This window comes from Pholcus phalangioides, unplaced genomic scaffold (genome assembly GCF_987345545.1).
Source record: "Pholcus phalangioides strain wild (caught in Gottingen) unplaced genomic scaffold, Ppha-v1.0 ptg000003l_1, whole genome shotgun sequence".
NCBI lineage: Eukaryota > Metazoa > Arthropoda > Arachnida > Araneae > Pholcidae > Pholcus > Pholcus phalangioides.
The window spans coordinates 40595456-40615253 of NW_028301596.1; the positions used below are offsets into that span (position 1 = coordinate 40595456).

The 19798-nt window shown below is 38.8% G+C and overlaps 1 protein-coding gene across 2 annotated transcripts in view; it reads right to left on the minus strand.

Moving 5' to 3' along the window:
• LOC149088601 (cGMP-dependent protein kinase, isozyme 2 forms cD4/T1/T3A/T3B-like) overlaps positions 1-13849 on the minus strand; it is an 82250-nt gene extending 68401 nt beyond the window's left edge. The window contains exon 1 of one of the 2 annotated variants that reach the window (XM_089248108.1): positions 13077-13849. In XM_089248108.1, the coding sequence (XP_089104234.1) occupies positions 13077-13369 (293 nt within the window). In that variant the 5' untranslated portion in view covers positions 13370-13849. The remainder of the gene's footprint in view (positions 1-13076) is intronic. The other variant, XM_089248106.1, reaches the window with a different exon arrangement.
• Between the last annotated feature and the right edge of the window lie 5949 nt (positions 13850-19798).

Below are 19798 nucleotides of genomic sequence, written 5' to 3' on the forward strand. Positions count from 1 at the left end.
TCATACCTCAAGCCCCGTGTGCCAATAAGGACACGTGTAGCTCTTCTCTGCACCCCTTCAACCAAGTCTATGTCCCTCTGTAGGTATGGTCTCCAAAACCTTACAGCATACTCCAGTCCAGGACGAACTAAGCCTCGAAAAAGCGGAAGAATGACTTTAGGAGAACGCGAAGAGACCTTTTTGAAAATGAGACCAAGCATTCTATTCGATTTTTTGACAACCGCTGAACAATGTTCAGAAAACTTAAGTCGCTCGTCAATGAGAATTCCCAAATCGGTGACTCTAGTTGCATCCGGGATAGTGACACCATTCAACTCGTAAGAGAACCGTGGGTTGTTCGAACCAAAATGAGCGACCATGCACTTATCTACGCTAAACGTCATGCTCCATTCATTTGCCCATGCTGCAATCTTGTTTAAGTTGGTCTGGAGCAACTCCCTATCGCTTTCATTTCCGATTACCCCCATTAGCTTCACATCATCTGCGAATTTGCTAGTAATTCCATCGATACCCTGATCGAGTTTGTCGATAAAAAGTGAAAAAAGTATGGGGCCAAGGACACTTCCCTGAGGAACTCCACTTGTGACATCTGTCCAACCAGAGAATTCCCCGTTCACCATAACTCGTTGCGACCTATCTCTTAACCACGATTCTATCCAATTCAGCAAGTTGCCCCCTATTCCAATCTCGTGTAAACGCTTCAAGAGTTTGCCATGTTGGACCCGATCGAATGCCTTCTGGAAATCAAGGTAAACAACGTCGACATTTTTGCTCTTACCCAAAGCCTTAGTCACGTAATCATAGAAGCAAAGGAGGTTAGTTACACATGACTTCCCCTTCCTGAACCCATGCTGATTATCCGACAATACATTATTCTCGTCTATCCACTTCACAAACTGCCTTTTGATGATAATTTCCAAAATTTTCGAGAGGGAGCTCGTCAAACTCACTGGACGATAATTAGACACCACTTCTCTACTACCCTTCTTAAATATCGGAACAACGTTAGCCAGTTTCCAATCTCTCGGGACGATACCCTCAGCAACACTACTCCTGTATATCTGTGCGACTGGCCCCAACAATTCATTAGCACCTTCCCTGAGAACCCTGGGATAGATATCATCTGGTCCTGGTGCTTTGCTTGCACATACATTTCTTAGAAGATTTAGGACCTCCACGTCTTCAACTTGAATATCGTTGAGCGTTTTATTACCCCATGCAACACCCGTATATCGAATATCATTATCTCCATTAAAAACCGACGCGAAAAAGTCATTGAAAGCACTACACATGCCTACATTGCTCTCTACTTTTGAGCCTCCTATCGAGAGGGGGCCAACTGTCCCCTTCCATCCATTATTGACGTATCGAAAAAATGATTTTGGGTCAGAGCCAATGTTATCTGCCAACCTAGATTCAACTTGCTTTTTACTATCCCTTATCGCTTTCTTCAACAGTCTTCTTTTATCAGTAAACACTGATAGGTCACCTCGTCCACTTTTATACTCTCTGAATGCTCTTTTCTTTTCAAGATAAAGGTTCCGCACGCTATCCGTGAACCATAGAGGGTGTGATGTACAAACACGCTTTTTCCGAACAAAGGGTATGACGTCGTGCAAAACAGAGGACAGCTTCGTACTAAATTCTTCCCATTGACTTACCACCCCTACTGATTCCAACCGGTCTTTGAAAACTTCCGCTAACCTTCTTCGCAAAACATCAAAGTTAGTTCTCCGAAAACAAGGAACCAGTCTTTTGTTATCAACCTTACCCGAGGAAAAGTTACAGTGAAATCTGACGATACGATGATCACTGGAAGAAAACTCTTCCCCCACCGAAACATGTTCAACTAGATCCTCAGAACTAGTAAGAACTAAATCCAAAATAGCAGTACCCCTAGTGGCTTCTGATACATGCTGATACAAAAAATTTTCGAGCACCAACTTAAGAAAGTCTCTTTCATACTGATTTCCAGATGAAAGGTTCTCCCAATCAATACCCGGGTAATTGAAATCCCCTAGTATGAGAACCCTCTTTCGCTTACACATGTAGGAAATTTCATCATGCATTTTGGCGATATAGTTTTGATCCCTATTCGGTGGATTGTAACAAACCCCAACAATAAGCTTATGACGTCTTTTGTTCTCAAGTTCAACCCATATGGTTTCAATATCACTTCTCTGCACGTTACACTCTCTAGCCTTCAAACATGATTTCACGTATATCAACACTCCACCCCCTTTCCTATCAGATCTATTTCTCAAAAAAGTATCGTATCCGGAGATGTGTAAGAAAGATTCATCCCCATCGTTTGCCCAAGATTCTGTAATGGCTATAAGATCCAAGTCCTCCACAACTATCATAGCTTCTAAAAAATCTTTCTTATTACCCAAGCTCCTGGCATTTATTAACACACATTTTAATTTGCCCGGTGGTTTGTTGTCAATCGAGAAGCCATCCAAGTCAGAGGTGGGTAATTCCCCGTCAGTACTGTTGTGATTATCCTTAACTAACCCAATACATACATTTAATTATTTTATTTTTGTTCTATGTTAAGCCAATAGAGGGAGCTGAGTTTCCGAATGAACAATCTTAGGTATTGTGATAATTTTAATCAGGGCCGGGACTAGAGGTGGGCTGGGGGGGGGGGACTGCCCCGGATTGAAAAATTTTAAGGGGCGTCAGTTTTAGGTGGGAACTAAGAACAACATTATAAAATTATAGAATCTTAAAGTTGTGGGGGGGACGGCAAAAATCATAGTTACGGACCTGATTGTAATTGAATATAATTTTCATTCCATTTTTTATGTCTGATTTATTCGAGAAACTTTATTAATATTGATCATTTATCAGTTGAACATTGTAAAATAAAAATTGAAATGTTCCCCCGCATAATCGAAAAACACTATCGGATATTGTGTGCTGCAATTGTTGGTATCCGATTAAGCGGGGCCGACTGTACTCAATGCCGTCGCAACGCATGGGCCCACCCGGGCACGGCCCGGGGGAATCAAGACAAGAGGGGACAAGACAGAGGACAATGAGAATACAAATAATACAAATACAAATACGACGCCACAACAGGCAAATTGCCCAACGAGGTGGCTGACTTAAGAACATCATGGATCCCCGAGCCATTTTTTGGAGGCCCTACCTACTACTGCTACACATGCACCCCCCCCCCCCCCGCGGAACCCCCCAACGAATCGGTACATGTGGGAATGTGCGTGTACGTGTAGTGCAACCTGTACAGTAATTACATTTTTCGAGAATTTGCCAGGTAGGGTCTAAGAAAAATCACTTTGCCCGGGAGCCCATGACGCCCTTAAAACGGCCCTGACTATACTACAAATTATTTTTCATATCAGTGTTTGTTTTATTTTTTTTGTCTGAGACTACACCCATGCTTATATTATTGCTATAAACTATTATTATACACGTTACTATTCCCGTTTCTCGACCAACGAAAACCGTCTGTCCTGTGCAACGGGCTAAATAAAGAAGCGCCTACTTCTTTCCAGGGCAAAACACTAAATTCGACGGTATTTTCTAAGAACGGAAACAGCAGCGAGAGAAGAGAGGAAACGTGTATATTTTTCTTCTCAACTATTATTATTGTTAGTGACTTGCTAAATCCGTTTCCAACAATAAAAGAACTACAGTACAAGTGCATATAAAAAAACTGGCACAGATGAAATGGAAATCTTTCAAAATTGCATAGGGAATATAAATAGGGCTACGTGTACACCCCATTTATCTGAGTTTGTGACATGAATCTCTTGAGTAGAATAAAACTGTCTTATATGTGCGAGTGTTTTTTTACTGGGCAAATGAAGCATAACCATGGCTCTCTTGCTCCAGAAACTATTTACCAGTGAAATCTCTCCCCTAAAAAATGATTTACCTGCGGCTCCCTCGCCACAGAAATTGTTTACTCCGCAGATCTCTTGCCCCAAAAAATGATCCCCCACCCCTGCTCCCTTGCCTTCCCCCTAAATCATTAACCAACGGGTCTCTTGCCCCGAAGTTATTCAAAGCGCAGCTCCCTTGCCCCAGAAATGATTCGCCCGCACCTTCATTCCTACAGAAATGACCATCCTTATTATTCGCAGAAATCATTATGATATATCCGTGTTATTCCCACAGAAATCATTATGATATATCCTTATTATTCCCACAGAAATCATTATGATATATCCTTGTTATTCCCACAGAACTCATTAAGATGTATCCTTATTATTTCCGCAGAAATCATTATGATATATCCTTATTATGCCCACAGAAATCATTAACCAACCGGTCTCTTGCCCCGAAGTTATTCAAAGCGCAGCTCCCTTGCCCCAGAAATGATTCGTCCGCACCTTCATTCCCACAGAAATTATTTATCCGGCCCAGAGATAATTTGCAGAGGGGCAATCTCAGAATCGCAGCTCTCCGGCTCAGAAATTTACCCACATTTCCTTTGCCGTAGAAACCATTTACCCGTAGCACCTCTGCCCCAGAAATTATCCACCGTTGTCACCCTCGTCCCAAATTATTTATTATTTACCCCCCCCCCCCCAGCTCTTTCGCTCAATGAATCATTTACTCACGGCTCTTTTACTCTATCGAGCATTCAAATGTGGTTCCTACCCATGAACCTCTTTCACCCACTGCTCCAATTCCATGGGATTCATATCCCCATGGGTCTCCTACTTTCGCCCAGTGGTTCCCAAAGTGGACAATATCACCCCCTAATGGGCGATGGAATGGTCCAAGGAGAGCGATCGAAGCTATAGGTTCAGTATAGGATCCTATGAGCTGACTTGAGTTGGGTCGATGGGAATAAAAATTTTCTAAAGAAATGGGGCGATGGAACAAAAAGGTTTGGAGACTATGCTTTAGCCCCTAAACCATTGTTTCTCAAAGTGTGCGTTGCGGTGAGCTGGAGTTATTGATTTGTGTGCCTATTTATGGTTCAATATGGTTCTTCTTTTATATGGGAAAATATCAATCAATCTATTCTGGGGAACCACAGATGAACCATGAATTGGGCAAGTCGGAGGGGTGGCAGGGGAGCCGCATTCGACAAAAGTTTGAGAACCACAGCCCTAAACCCTCCAAAAGTAATTTCTCCACGGCTATCTTAGCATCCACGATAAAAACAGTCGATGATTTCAAAAGATGTTTTTATGTTTCTGCAAAAATTTACCGTTCAGTATTTTGGCTCTGGGCAATTGCCCCCCATTCCGACCCCAGTTCCGGCCGGGCTCCTACTCCAAATCTAAGTTGATGGTTTCCGTATTGAATAAACAGAGCAGGGGTAGCCAACCTCTTTCCAAGCCGTGCCACAATCAAGATTATTTTCGATGCGCGTACTACTCTACGAATTTTAACAGACCCAACATCTCGTTTTTACGGGACATGAGCAACCTGCCCGTTTCGGCAAAATATTGTTCGGCTGTCTTTTTATTTTCTTAGAAATGTCCTGCTTGTCACTCTTTTGAGGTTCTAAATTTTCTTGCATTCCCCTCGATGATGTAAGGTGAACCTGAATATGAAGGTAGGCCTATAATTTTTTATTTGAACTCATATAGATTTGGGTCTTCTCTTTTGCGGACACCGGTGGGAACAAAAAAAAATCCGTCCGTAAAAGAGGGATGAGAGTTAATCAGTGGGTTTGAAAAGCATTTTACTATGCACGGGTAAATTATTATTCGGCCGTAAAAGAGGGGGGCGCCCTCATCTGTGGGGGGGTTGGGACCGTTCAGGTATTACGTAAGCAAATTTTTTAGCCATTTTTGACCCCTCCCCTCCCTTGTCAGCAAAAGTCAGCAAAACGCTGACCCACCCCCCACCCCCGTCAGCAAAATTTCGTCATCAACTGTGCCCCTTCTGAATCCTCACTCATATTTTCATAAAGGGTGGTTGATGACGTAAGCATTATCCAAATCCCCCCCATCCCCCCCCTGTCATCAAAAGTCAGCAAATCGTAAACCCCCTTTCCCCCCCCCCCTCCATCGATGATGATGCAATACTTGAACGAGTGAATAATTTCATCAAGTCTGAATGCGAATTACCGTCGTCTCGGACCATAGGGGTTGAAAAACGTTAGTCTGTCTGATATTAACTCAACCCAAAGGCAGATCAAACATCAAAAGCCACCAACCAGATCCATATAATCACTCAGGAAAAAAAAACTGAATAATCTCAATCACCGCGAAAATGTGAAAACTACACATATTCCAAAGTACATGGAAGAAATATAGGGGGAAAAATTATATATATATATATATATATATCTGGAAAAAGTCAAATATTTGACCTCGGTCATATCAAAGAGCGAGACAGAAATAATAATAACATATCTCTTCATATAGGGGGAAAAAAAGTGAAAAGCTTTTTTTTTTGCAAAGGAGGAGGCAGCATCGGCAGCTAATCAAATATCAAAGTTCAAAATTCGATATCATCGACAAAAAAAATAACACGGAACAAAATACCCATTTTTCAATGAAGAGGGAAGTCATTTCAAAGTTACTAATAATAATAATTATTATTATTATGCATTTCTTTTTTCCCTTTTCGAGGACGTTTCGAATGATGATGATGATGATAATAATAAATACGTTTATATAGAAAATAATGTACATGTAAAAAAATCAAAATTTTTTTTTGTTTCAAAAATGAGAAAAACAGGAAAAAAAAAATGACATCTTTTCTTTTCCGGTAAAAGAGAGTATAAAAAAAGAAAGCATCTATATATAGAAATGTGAACTTTGAGCTTTATAATGTAAAGAGATAAGATTGACGGATCATTAGTTCTCTTCTATATATTATATCTCACTTCTTTTTTTTAACATTGTACGCGATTTCTGTGAGATTCCGAACAACGCGCATATTCAACTATATGTGACGTCACATTGCCCTCACTCACTATCTCTGCATATACTGTTCCTAATGTCAATAGCTAAATTTAGAGAATTATTGTTTTTTTTTCTTATGTTCTTGGGTGAAGAAGTTTTGGAGAACTTCGATCTCTCGTGTTATCAATAAAGTTGTTTTTAAGAAAAAAAAATGGATTTTATAGGTCTTGAATAGTTGATAATGCTACAGCCAGAGGTGGATTTACGGGTTTTGTGTGCATACTGTGGAGAGCTACACAAATTTTGCCGCCCTTCTCAAGCCTAGTTTTCTCGACCACCCATTGCCTCTCGTTTTTGACCTCAACCATTGCCTCTCGTTTGACCTCAACTTTTTTTGCCTCTCGGAGCCCATTTGGGCATATAATTTCTATATGGCGGAGCCCCGTACACCTATTTTTTACTTACTCAGCAAAATTACTGATTTATTTTTGTTATTCTAAAGTAATTATAATTATTTTTTTTCAAATGACTGTTTTTTATTTTATTTTTTCCTCGAGCGGCCGCGGAGCCCCTGAGGAGCACACAAGGAGCCCCGAGGGCCCCGCGGAGCACCGGTTGAGAACCGCTGCTCTAGGCTATAGCCTGTTAAGTTCCCCTCCCCACCTAAGCGCGGATCTATGTCAAGCGAAATGCGATAATCATGAGATTTTCGAAACTTCTATATGATATCACATTCACTCGATCTGTAAACAATTACCTGTATCAACGATTTTGATTAAATCAAGAAAACTTCGACTGAAAAACGGGAAAAGTGGGGCATTTCTTTTTAAGAAATAAGTCGGGACGGAGAAAAAAATAAAAACGGGACAAATTGGGGGATGTGTGGTCACCATATTTGACTTATAATATATATTATTTATTATTATTATTATTATTTGAATCAATTTGTAAAATCACACCTCCCAACAGCGAGCTGTTCCGTTACCCATGCGCCCACCCCGTTTTCTTGGAATTATGCCTCTCTCTCTGTCTCAGTCAACGCTTTTGCATACTCCCATGTTTGAACACTTTCCTGGTTATTTTTGGTCACTTTCGGTAGTTTACTGACCTGGTTCCTCACTCTTTCGGTCACTTCGATGCTTACACACCCTCTGGGTCACTCTTTTAGTCTCTCCCCACACTCACACTCTCTCTAGTCTAGATCATACTTTTGGTTGCTCACCGATATGGTCGTATTCCAAGTGACTTTTTATTATTCACATACACGCACACTTTTTGGGTTGCTGGCACGTTTGCACAGTTTTGGTCTCGCACATGCTTGCACACGCTCTAGATCACTCTTTTCGTCGATCACATAAGAGTAAAGCCTCGCTTTTGCGAACACGGTGGGATAAAAAAAAAATCCGTCCGTAAAACAGCGGTGACCATTAATCGGGGGTTTGAAAAACATTCATACTTTTGTTATGCACGAAATTATTATATGACCGTAAAAGAGGGGTTACCGCATATGGGAGGGGAGTGTCCGTTAAGAGAGGGGGGTTTTACTGTACTCGCATACTTTGTTGGTCACTCTTTTTGTCGTTTTCCTCGCTCTCCAGATCATTCGAATGCTTATACACTCTCCAAGTCATGCTTTTGGTCGCTCACTGGTCTGGTCCCTCACTTTTTTTGCTATAGCCATATTTTCATGCTGTAGCCTAGCCTACTCATTTATGAAATCAGGAATTAAAAGTATTTTCATGACTTAGAAATTATATTACGATGATTACATAACTCTGTCATGATTAGAGCCCGGATGCCTGGATATATGCAAATGCATATGTGCATATGCCTTTGCATATTTTGGCCTTTTTTAGCATTAATGCATATAAATGCATAAAATCAAAGAATTTCCAGTATAAGTGTACATTTTTAAAGGTTTATTTACGATCACTCAATTTCTTTTTATAATTTTTCAAACACATATTGTTCATAATATTTTCATAACATGGGTTTTCTTTTCCCCCGCAGGTGAAATTTAGTGAATTAAATACATATTTATAAAGTATTTTACGAATATTATCCGTCTTATTGTAAAGCTATTTCTAGAGATATGTCAAAGTTATTAAATAATTTTTGGAAAATAACGTTGAAATTTTTTTGTTACTGGTATTTTCGTTATTCAGCAGCTACAACAAACTGAAAATTACAAAATGCCTCAATGAAAAAATATGTAGAAGATATTTGCATATGCGGTATATATATAAACAATATAAAACAATATAAAAAAAATACAAAAAACCTCTCATATATATATATATATATATATATATATATATATATATATGAGAGGTTTTTTGTACATATGAGGGATGTAAATAAATTCATATGCACTAAGAAATAGAAAAGATGCATTTTAAAAACACATCTGCTTTTCTTGCATAGGGATTCTTTAATGCATATTTTCTCATTTTTATACATACTTCGGAATTTTCGACTTTTTCGAGATTTCTAATGCATATTGTGGCGGTGTTTAATGCATATTTAGAGATTTTCAGTGCATATTTTGGCCTTTTAAATGCACACTTTGGTATTTCAAGACATTTTGCATTTCAAGTGCTTATTTATGCACTTCTAAGTGCATATTTGCATATTTTGCCACTTTTTTAGTTCATATAATCCGGGTTCTAGTTATGATTAATTAGCCATATAAGAATATTCATCTCACATACAGTATTTGCATCATTATACATCTAATACGTTTTTTTCGGGGGGGGGGGGGTATTTATATTTTTACCCATTGCGTAGCCCTATAATTCTCGTCATTTTTTTTGTCGGGGGATTTTCAACAATTTTAACGATAGTTATAACTTTTTACAAGATACAAATACAAAATTTAATACAGTATACAAATAGAAGATGACTCGCTCCAATGGATATTTTATATTTCACACTAAGATTCTCTCTCTTTTTTTTCTGGTATCCTGTGTATATAATATGGCAAGTGTAAGATAACATATGAGATGGCATGGGACCCCCCCCCCCCCAATCCTAATATGCGTACATTCTCCGTCTAACCCCGAAACTTTTCTCAAACTCCCAACCCCATCTCGTCTGTAATCACCACAAAATTTGTTAATGGCGACAGTACCCAATTGTCCGGGGAAAATATGCTGTAAAAAATTTTGTTTGTTATTTTGTTTTCTTTTTTTTTTTGACACAAAATAAAGTGTTCCCATACTCTTCCACGAAGCTGGGCTGGAAGAGATCTCGGCAACGGGATAAGTCGTCTAGTGGCAAAGTTCTGGCGTTCATTCATTCAGTATACAAATACAAACATAAATTACACAAAGACAACGACACAAGCTACACACACACATATATTACATGCACTATGTAGCTCCAAGGGACGCTAAATTCCTTCCAGCAGGCCTATATTATTTTTATTATTGATTTTTTCCCCCTTCAGCAACAGCTTTTGTCATGTATCAGATGTATTTTACTATACATATTTATATACGGGGTGATTATAAAAAAACTATCCCGACATATAGGCCCCTAACTATCATACCATTCACAGAAACTGAATGAAATTTTGGCATAAGGTATTTTGAGGTATGCGCTCAAGAATGATATGGAAAACAACAGTGTCACTCTAAAAGTTACGGTTACAGTGAGAAAATTTCGAAAATATCAAATGGCAACACCAAGTTTTTTGTATTGGAATGCGATCTCCATACTGAAAAACACTAAATAGCGTTGGAATGGCACCTGTAGCACGAAAATCCCCGGAGCTAGGCAAGGAAAAAGTAAAAAGGACTTTGCCGTGCACCAGAGCATTAATGTTCGTTTCATTCGTCACACCGTTTCTTCGGCTGAGATCCCAGCCTGATTAGTCCTCCACAAGGTCGTGCTACAGTTGCCGTTCGAACGCTATTTAGGGTTTTTCACAATGGAGATCACATTCCAATACAAAAAACTTGGTGTCGCCATTTGATATTTTCGAAATTTTCTCACTGTAACCGTAACTGTTAGAGTGACACTGTTGTTTCCCATATCATTCTTGAGCGCATACCTCAAAATACCTTATGCCAAAATCTCATTCAGTTTCTGTGAATGGTATGATAGTTAGGGGCCTATATGTCGGGATAGTTTTTTTATAATCACCCTGTATTTTTAACATGCATTGGGCAATAACTGATTTCAAGTCACTGCATTTATATGTGTTTTTGATCATATTAAAGGTATGATATTCTGTATTTCTATTACTATATTTATGTGATTATTAGTGTAGATGAAGTTCATTATTTTTGGAGCGATGTAAAACAAAAATGTTTTTTGAAATAGTGTTTTATTACTTTTAGGCACTCGATAAATATTTCTATTCCTATTCGAGGTTCTATTTCATATTTTTTACTAACCATTTTTCATTTCTAATGATGAATTTAAAAATCCTGTGTACATGCAGTTAGTACTGCCTCAGTGCCAATATGTGGCACCATATTTTTTTTTTTTTATCTATTGGAGCATTTATTAATTTTCTTAATTTATTGTAACGATTGTCTAAATTGCGTTATGTTTTCACAATATGCTCCTCCCCAGACACATATTTCGTAATTTTATTTGAGCAAACCCATGCATAGAAAATATCTTTTAAGAAGTCATTATCAACTATGTATTTAAATATACATACAATTAACTTTACTTGCCTTTGACAATTTTTTTAGCTGTAATTGGCAACTTTAATTGCATTTGCGTTCGACAATACTTTTGGTGGTAATTGGCTATGTCAAACCAATTGGCATTAGCCCCCTAGGCTGGAGGGGGGATTCAGTACTTATATCAATTTCTTGTTGCCATAGACCGGGACTTGAGAAATCTCTGGCGCCATGTCACCAATGACGACAAATAAATTTGTATTGGTTCCTGAAGTTTTCTGTGTTAATACGAAATTGGAGTCTGAGGAAAACAGGAGAGTTTCGGAATTCATTTCACTGTGTTTACTACCAATATAGAGTGGCTAAGTCTCGGAAAAGTAAAGAAAAAAAAATTACACCGTTTTTATCGGGGTGTGGGGGAGAATATGCTTGGCGTGTTAAGGAATTTGGCTAGTACCTAGTGTTTCATTTTTCCTCTCCCAGTTTACCAAGGCCCACTAATGATTCTTTTTGTTGCAATAAGGCTCAATCACACAAGGAGTCTTGGTGAAGTGAATACCGTCTATGATTATCATCAGAAGAAACAACTCACTTAGCAAATTTAACACATGTGCGCTCAAACACTCATTAGCATGCTAATCCTTGAATGCTACTTGATTGATGTGTCAAGAATTAATGTCCTTGAGAGTGAAAAACAGAGCACACGGATTTTTCAGTGAGCACCACGGTGCTCGCGAGCAACACGTGGAAGGGGCGAACACACTTTTTTTTTTAACTGTCATTATCGGCAAAACTGGGAAAATTCAACAACTTGTAATTTAATAGAACTACCCAGGGCCACAACTAAATGTTTGTTTGCACGGGGCAAGCACGTGTTCCCCCCCCCCCTCCGTAGTTTTTAACAAGAGGTTAAAGCCCCCAGTTGCAACCCTGGAACCACCCACACCCAAACAGAATTTGTAAATAATCATATCGGAAATCATTAATACTGTAACACCCACCGCGAGCCGCAGACGGTGTTACAATGCTTAGTTCCGGCTCATTCGAAAGAACACGCGATACAGTGACGTCAAGGGTGCACTATATTGGTGCAGTATATTGGAGCACGGGACTGAGCAACTCCAGGTTTAATTCAGAAACGCGCAACCCTCTCAATTTTTAAGAAAATATTTTTCTTAGCACTCGGGTTCGAGTTCCAGCTGTTTGATCAGTGGCGTCGGAGCCGGGGGTGCTGTGGGTTCTCGAGCACCCACGGTAATTTGTGGCACGGGTCTGAGCACCCCCAGAATTGATTGAGAAATCGTAATTTTCAATATAACGCTCAAGACGAGCACCCACAGGTTCGAAACATTTCCGACGCCCGTGTGTTTGATGCAGGTCTGGACCAATTTTGCATCTGCTTAAAATATACTAAAAAATAATCAAACCGTGTAGTCTGCAACCAGCGCCGCAAGTAGGGCGGAGCAGGCGGGTCTGGGGTCCCGGACCAGAGGGGGGCGCAAATTTCACCCCATTTTACTTTAACATTACGGGGGGGTGGGGCAATATGCGTCCTAGAGATTCAAATATCTGATAATTGGTAACAAAACTGACTTACTTCTCTGATTTAGGGTATTCCGGGAACTTAGTCTGTATCAATTCCTGTATAGTCTTCAGGGACAGGGGCTCGGCGGATATCCCGAGGCCCCTCTGTTTCCGCCTGGACCGCGCAGAGGAATTCTGATTGGGAAAGAACACGGACTGGTACTTGTCCAACAAACATCTCAACCGCACAATCTCGTCCTCCTTCTCCTGCAACTGTTCCTTGAGCTTCTCGATCTTCCTCTGTTGCCTGAATATCAGGTCGTTAACGTCCTCCTCAGTATCCATTTGAATGGGCGACATGGGCATAACTGTTCGGTAGAAAGATATCCACAGCAGCAATACAGTTCTCAGGACGTATCTCGCTGCCTCGGTAAGGAGTCAGATGGTGGAAGGCATCGGGTGTCATCTAGCAAGTGTTCGCACCTTGAATATGATGAGGCATTTATTTATGGCAGATGGGAGTTCAAGAACCACAACCTAAAGAACCTCTGGAGTTATGCAAATCGAGACCCGTGGGGTTGGTTGGAGGCTATGCACGTGACACTGTTTTTCATTGAGGATTCACATTGATGATGGTCCCTGGAGAGGGGTTCGGAGAACCATGGATCCTTGTGATATCCACACCAACTTGACTGCGTTGAATCAGGTGGAGATAAGAAAACTTCTAAGCTCAGGAATGAGCTAAAATTAAATATAGGGGGGAAAAAAAATATGTCTGCTCAGCGACAGACACGCGACCGATCGGAACTGACTTCTGTGTTTACATTGAGAAGTCGACGCGTTTTTCTTTCTTCGCTACTGCAACCCGTATCAGTAATGATCTTGGCGAGGCTTTTACATTTTGCGCCAAAGGTGGTCTGGTTTTTGGCTGTTTATCTTCTTCGAGAATTTATTCGCCGTAACTTGGCGTTTGTGTGACGTCATAATTATAGCCCAGATCATACGCACTAAAAAAGTTGTGAAATATGCTCCCAAAATATGTAAATATGCACTTAAAAATACCAAAATATGCATTAAAGAAATCGGAAATACGCATTAAGAAAACTCAAAATATGCACTAAAAACTCAAATTATACACTGAAAATTTTTAAAGTTCCGAAATATGTAGGCTACCAAAGACGAGAAAAAAAAACCAGCATTGAAAAATCACCATTCAAAAAAAAAATGTTTTTAAAATGCATATTTGCTGTTTCTTTTATGCATATTCCTTGACAAAAAAAAATATCCCCCACATATGTATAAGTATATATACACATATGTGCGTATGCAAATAACTTCTACATATTTTTCATTTGGGCATTTTGAATTTGTGGTATGTTGTAACTGCTCAGTAACAAAAAAAATTATATTTTAAAAAAATACTTTAAATTTTAAATTTAAAAAAAGAAGTGATTGAGCTTAAATGAACATTCAAAAATAGGCACGTGTTATAAAAGTTCTTTGATTTTATTCATTTATATCTATCGATGCTAAAAGAAAGCCAAAATATGCAAATGCATTTGCATATAATTCCAGTTCTAGTCATAATAATAGCCTCTGCGTGACTTCTCCGATAGAGTTTCCGGAAACTTTTGATATAAAATTCTAAAATTTATAACCTCCCAGAGAATTTCATTCTTTTCTTCCAAGTCGTGTTTTACTTTGTTCTACTCTTCTAAATATGTTTTGTTACAATTTTCCCAGGCAAAAAAATTTTAAGTAATTCTTTTAAAAAACTCCATTTCCACTTGTAGAATTTTTTTGTGAATGTTTGATATTATTTTATCATTTCTTTTTTGGAAAATGTCATGATAATTTTTCACCATTCTAAAATTCATTTAAAATAAGTATAATCTTATATATAAATGTGAAAGTATGTATGTATGTATGTATGTATGCTCTTTATACAAATCTACAGTTTTAGACCGATCGTCGCCAGATTTTGCATATATACCAAACAGGACCGGGATTGAGCCGTAGGCTACTTTAAAAGTTCGTCAGAGCTGGGCAAATGCCCGAAATGGGCGAAAAACTGCCGGGAAACAATGGTTTTGGGGCCTCAACAATTACTTTCGGAACGTTTACTTTGGTTACCGTGGTTCCCAACAATGTATTTCAGACGTGTATATATCTTTACAATGGTTTGTCACATCTTTAACGCTGCCATCATTACAGTTTATTCCTTTATAATGGTTTGGCTCTTTTCCAATACTCCCAGTAATTGAAGAAAACCCTGGAAGCGCCAGATATTTTTGCTTGCATGTATACAGGGTGTCCTGTAAATGCTAATGTGGCCTTTATCTCATCAACCACCCATCGTTGAGGTATAGTTTCAATTTAAAAAGTGCTTAAAAGGAGTTTGAATAATATTCGCTGCAGAAGCTGGACATCTGACGTCACTAACAACAGAGAACAACAACTACGACGATAAAACAGGGAATAAAAATGTTCTACGCCAGCTGATGAACTCAATGCTTGCCTCAAATCATCAGCACTCTACTTCACCAAACACCAACTCTGGCCATATCGCTACATTGCAATTTACTGCCATTAGTGAGATGGGTTGGAAGTGAAGGTTCTGTCTATCGGTGGTCGCCTCGAGTTTGTTAGGACATCAACACTCTGGCACGAAGCTAAAAAGTTATCATTATCCACCAACATGCGAGTTCAACTGCAAAATGACTCGCACTGCTATCATTTTCACATCAGTTGATCAAACTTGGCAATGGAAGAATTCCCGTAGACCCAAGCACTGGACTGATTACGTTCCCTAATAGATTTTGCCAGTTATTATATATATAAACTCAGTTCAAGAACTTGCAGACAAAGTCTTCCCAAACATTCAACAAAATCACCGAAACCATGAGTGGCTTTGTGAGAGTGCGATTCTGGCACCGAAAAATGAGTGTGAACAAGATCAACGGAAAAATCCTAAAAATTATTCCGGGAGACTCCACATCTTACAAATCGGTTGACACTGTCACATGACAGTTCTGTATCCTACAGAATTTCTGAACTCTTGAAGGATATTCCGGGTGTGCCACCTCACAACTTGACCCTCAAAGTCGGAGCACCTATAATACTTTCAAGAAATTATGTGCCAAAGGAGAAGGCGTCTTCATTCCACGCATCCCAATTATCACTGAAGAAATGCCATTCACTTTCAAGCGATTACAGTTCCCGATTCGTTTAGCTTTTGCCATGACAATCAACAAAGCGCAAGGCCAATCGTTAGCAGTGGCAGGTATCAACTTACTTGAGCCCTGTTTTTCACACCTTTTCGTCACCTGTTCGCGTGTTGGTAATATCAAAAATTTGTACATCTACACACCAGATGGAAAAAGAAAAAATATTGTGTATTCACAAGCGATTGCCTGAAGATTTTAATTAAAATATTTAAATATAAAAGTAATTTTCTCTTACTTGATGCAGAAATTTTTTTGATTAAGAAGTAATTAATAAGCTATACATATATTAATTTTTTACGGGCGGGCAACGTCGCCGGGTATCAGCTAGTCTTATACATAAATGTGAAAGTACGTTTGTATGTATGTCTGTTCTTTATACAAATCCGCAATTTTAGACCGATCGTCGCCAAATTTTGCATATATACCAAATGGGACCCGACTTGAACGATAAGCTACTTTAAAAGCTCATCAGAGCTGGGCAAGTGCCCGAAATGGTCGAAAAACCGTTGGGAAAAAATGCTTTCTGGGGCCCCAACAGTCATTTTCGGAATGTTTACTTTGGTTACCGTGGCTCTCTAACAATGTGTTTCAGACATGCACATGCCTTTACATTGGTTTGTCACTTTTTCAATCTTCCCAGTAATTGAAGAAAACTCGAGCATTGCTGTGTATTATGGCTAGTCATTTATAAATTATAAAATTTATTCCCTCCAGTTCCGAAATTATATTCTTTCCACTTCAAAAAAATGCAGTCTGAAACTCTATTCTTTCATCTTTTAAACTTGTACTCTTTCTAACTTTTCTCCAATTTCGTAAATTCCATTTATTCCCCTTCTAAACTACTCTCTTTTTTTTCAATTTAAAATTTTACTGTTTGTGAAACTCCATTCCTTCGGTTTCTAAACTTCTATTCTTTCCGATTATAAAATTATATTCTTATCATGCTTGAAATTCTAACTTTCTACTTTTAATCTTCTGTTGTTTCCACTTTAAACTACTATTCTTTCCAATTTAAAATCCGATTCTTTCTTAAATTCCATTTTTTCGACTTCTAGTTTTCTATTCTCTCCACTTTCACAATTTTATTCTTTCTAAAATTAAAATCATTCCACTTCGGAATTCTTTGCCCTTTTACAAAACAGTCCTCTCAATTTCTAAAGTTCAATTTTTTGTCTAAAATTCCATTCTTTCCCCCCCACTTTTGAAATTCTATTTCATTACTTTAGAACTACTTTCTTTACTCCTGTTCTTTCTATGGTTCCATTTCTTCTACCTCTAGAATTGCGTTCTCTCGATTTATAAAATTCCGTTACTTCCACTTTCAATTTTCCACTTCTTCCCGCTTTTAATATGTAATATTTTTGAAATTCCATTCCTCCATTCCTAAACTTCTATTCTTTTCACTTTTAAAATCCTATTCTTTCCACTTTTAAAATTCTAACCGTTCTGGTTTTGAACTTATTCTATCCAATTCAGAATTCTATACTTTCTGAAATTCCATTCTATTTTACGATTTTATTCGCTATAAAATTCCATTCCTTCCACGTCTATACTTATATTCTTTTTTTCCCTTTAAAATATCAATTTCATTTTTTAAAATTGTATTTTTTTTCTAAAATTATATTCCTTCCCCTTTTAAAATTACATTCCTTCTAACTTTGAAACGTTCTTCCTAAAATTCTATCTTCTATTTCTTCTACTTTTAAAATTCTATTCCTTCTATTTCAGAAATTCCATTCCTTCCGCTAATATAATTCCAATATTTTGAAGATCCATTCATTTCAGATTCACCTTTTTATCACTGCAGAAAGGAAAAATATGATTATTTAAATATGTAATTTTTGACATGCATGTTTTTTCAATCTCATCGGTAATTTAATTGGATTCAAATTTTGATCGAAAAATAATCATAAATAACAATTAAAAATTAAAATGTAACAAAAAATTTTTTCATAAACTATCAATTTGTAACAAATTATCATTATTCAGTGGAAAGCTTCCGAAAGCATGTTTACATGTTTTAAATTCCTTTGATTATCAGTTTGAAGATAATAATAGGCTTCAATATATTTACACGTTGTGATTATAGGTCCCGATAAAGTCGTCAAATATGATAGTTATTGCCTGTCTAAAAATATCCTTGAATGGGCGATAAATAGCGCCATTTTTAGACTATTTCTAAGGTCTGACGCTATTTTGTGTTGGGTGATTAGCCGTTCATTATCGATTGAAATTCCAAGCACCTCCCTCTCCTAGCCCCCATTGCTGACAGACCACGATCATATCCATGCATTGTCCATGAAGTTTTTACTGCCATAAGCGTCATCAACCTATTTTGATTGGTGAATACTATCGGGACTTGTCATCAGAGGAACAGCATCATTATGGCTACTCTGACATGAGTTTAAACTCAAATCAGCGGACCACGTAAACATCCCAGAAGGAGATGGCCCTGAAGTCAATCTTTTAATGAGGAATTTAAATGAGCATGTCTACACAGAGTGGCGTATTTACGGGAGGGGGGAGGCTTTTAACGTGCTATAGCACAGGGCAGCAAGTTCAGAGGGATGGAAAATTTGTGGAATGAGTGGCCGAGAAAATTATTAGAAGGTGAGAAGCGCGGCAAAATTTGTTTATCCTAAATAAATCCGCCTCTGCCGAGCAGTGCCGTTTTAACACGAGTTTACCCGGGCACGGCCCGGGGTGGGGGGACTCATTTTTCGAGAGTAAGCCTGTAAATTGGTATGGACTATTATCATTTCTAGCCGGGTAGGGCATCAAAATACAGGTTCGTAGCATGCCTTCTCGATGCTCCGGGGGACACTTTTTCTTGGAGCCCCCCAAGGTTGTTTTTATGCAAAATAAGTGTAAATTTTTTGTGGGGAGTCATTTGTCTCGGGGCCCTGGGCGAGTGCCCCGGTTATCCAGCCTAGTTACAGGGCCTGTCAAAGTATCACTTTGCCCAAGGGCCCCCTACTGCTCTTGGAACGGCCCTGCTGCCGAGACAGTAGGGAACCAGGTCAGTGAGTGGCCAAAAGAGTTACTTGGAGCCTAAGCAAGCATGTTAATGAACAAAAGAGTGACCTACAGACCGAGGGACCAGATGAGTGAGTGACCTAAAGCGTTGCAAGCAAGTGAATGGCCAAAAGAGAGAGCTATAAAGCAAGCAACCATGTCATTGAGCGAAGAAAGTGACCTCTAGAGCGTGTGCAAGTATGTGAGTGACCAAAACAGTGTGCAAGCATGTGAGTGACCAAAACAGTGTGCAAGCATGTGAGTGACCAAAACAGTGTGCAAGCATGTGAGTGACCAAAACAGTGTGCAAGCATGTGAGTGACCAAAACAGTGTGCGAGCATATCAGTGGCCAGAGCAGTGCGCAAGCATCCGAGTGACAAAACAGTGTGCGAGGATATGAGCGTCCAAAACAGTGTGCAAGCACGTGAATGACAAAAGAGTGTCTTGGAGAGTGTGTGAGCATGGGAGTGACTAAGGGTGGTACTCACCGACATGGTTTAAACTACAGTCGAATCCCGTTATAACGAACTCCAAGAAACCGGAGAAATCTCA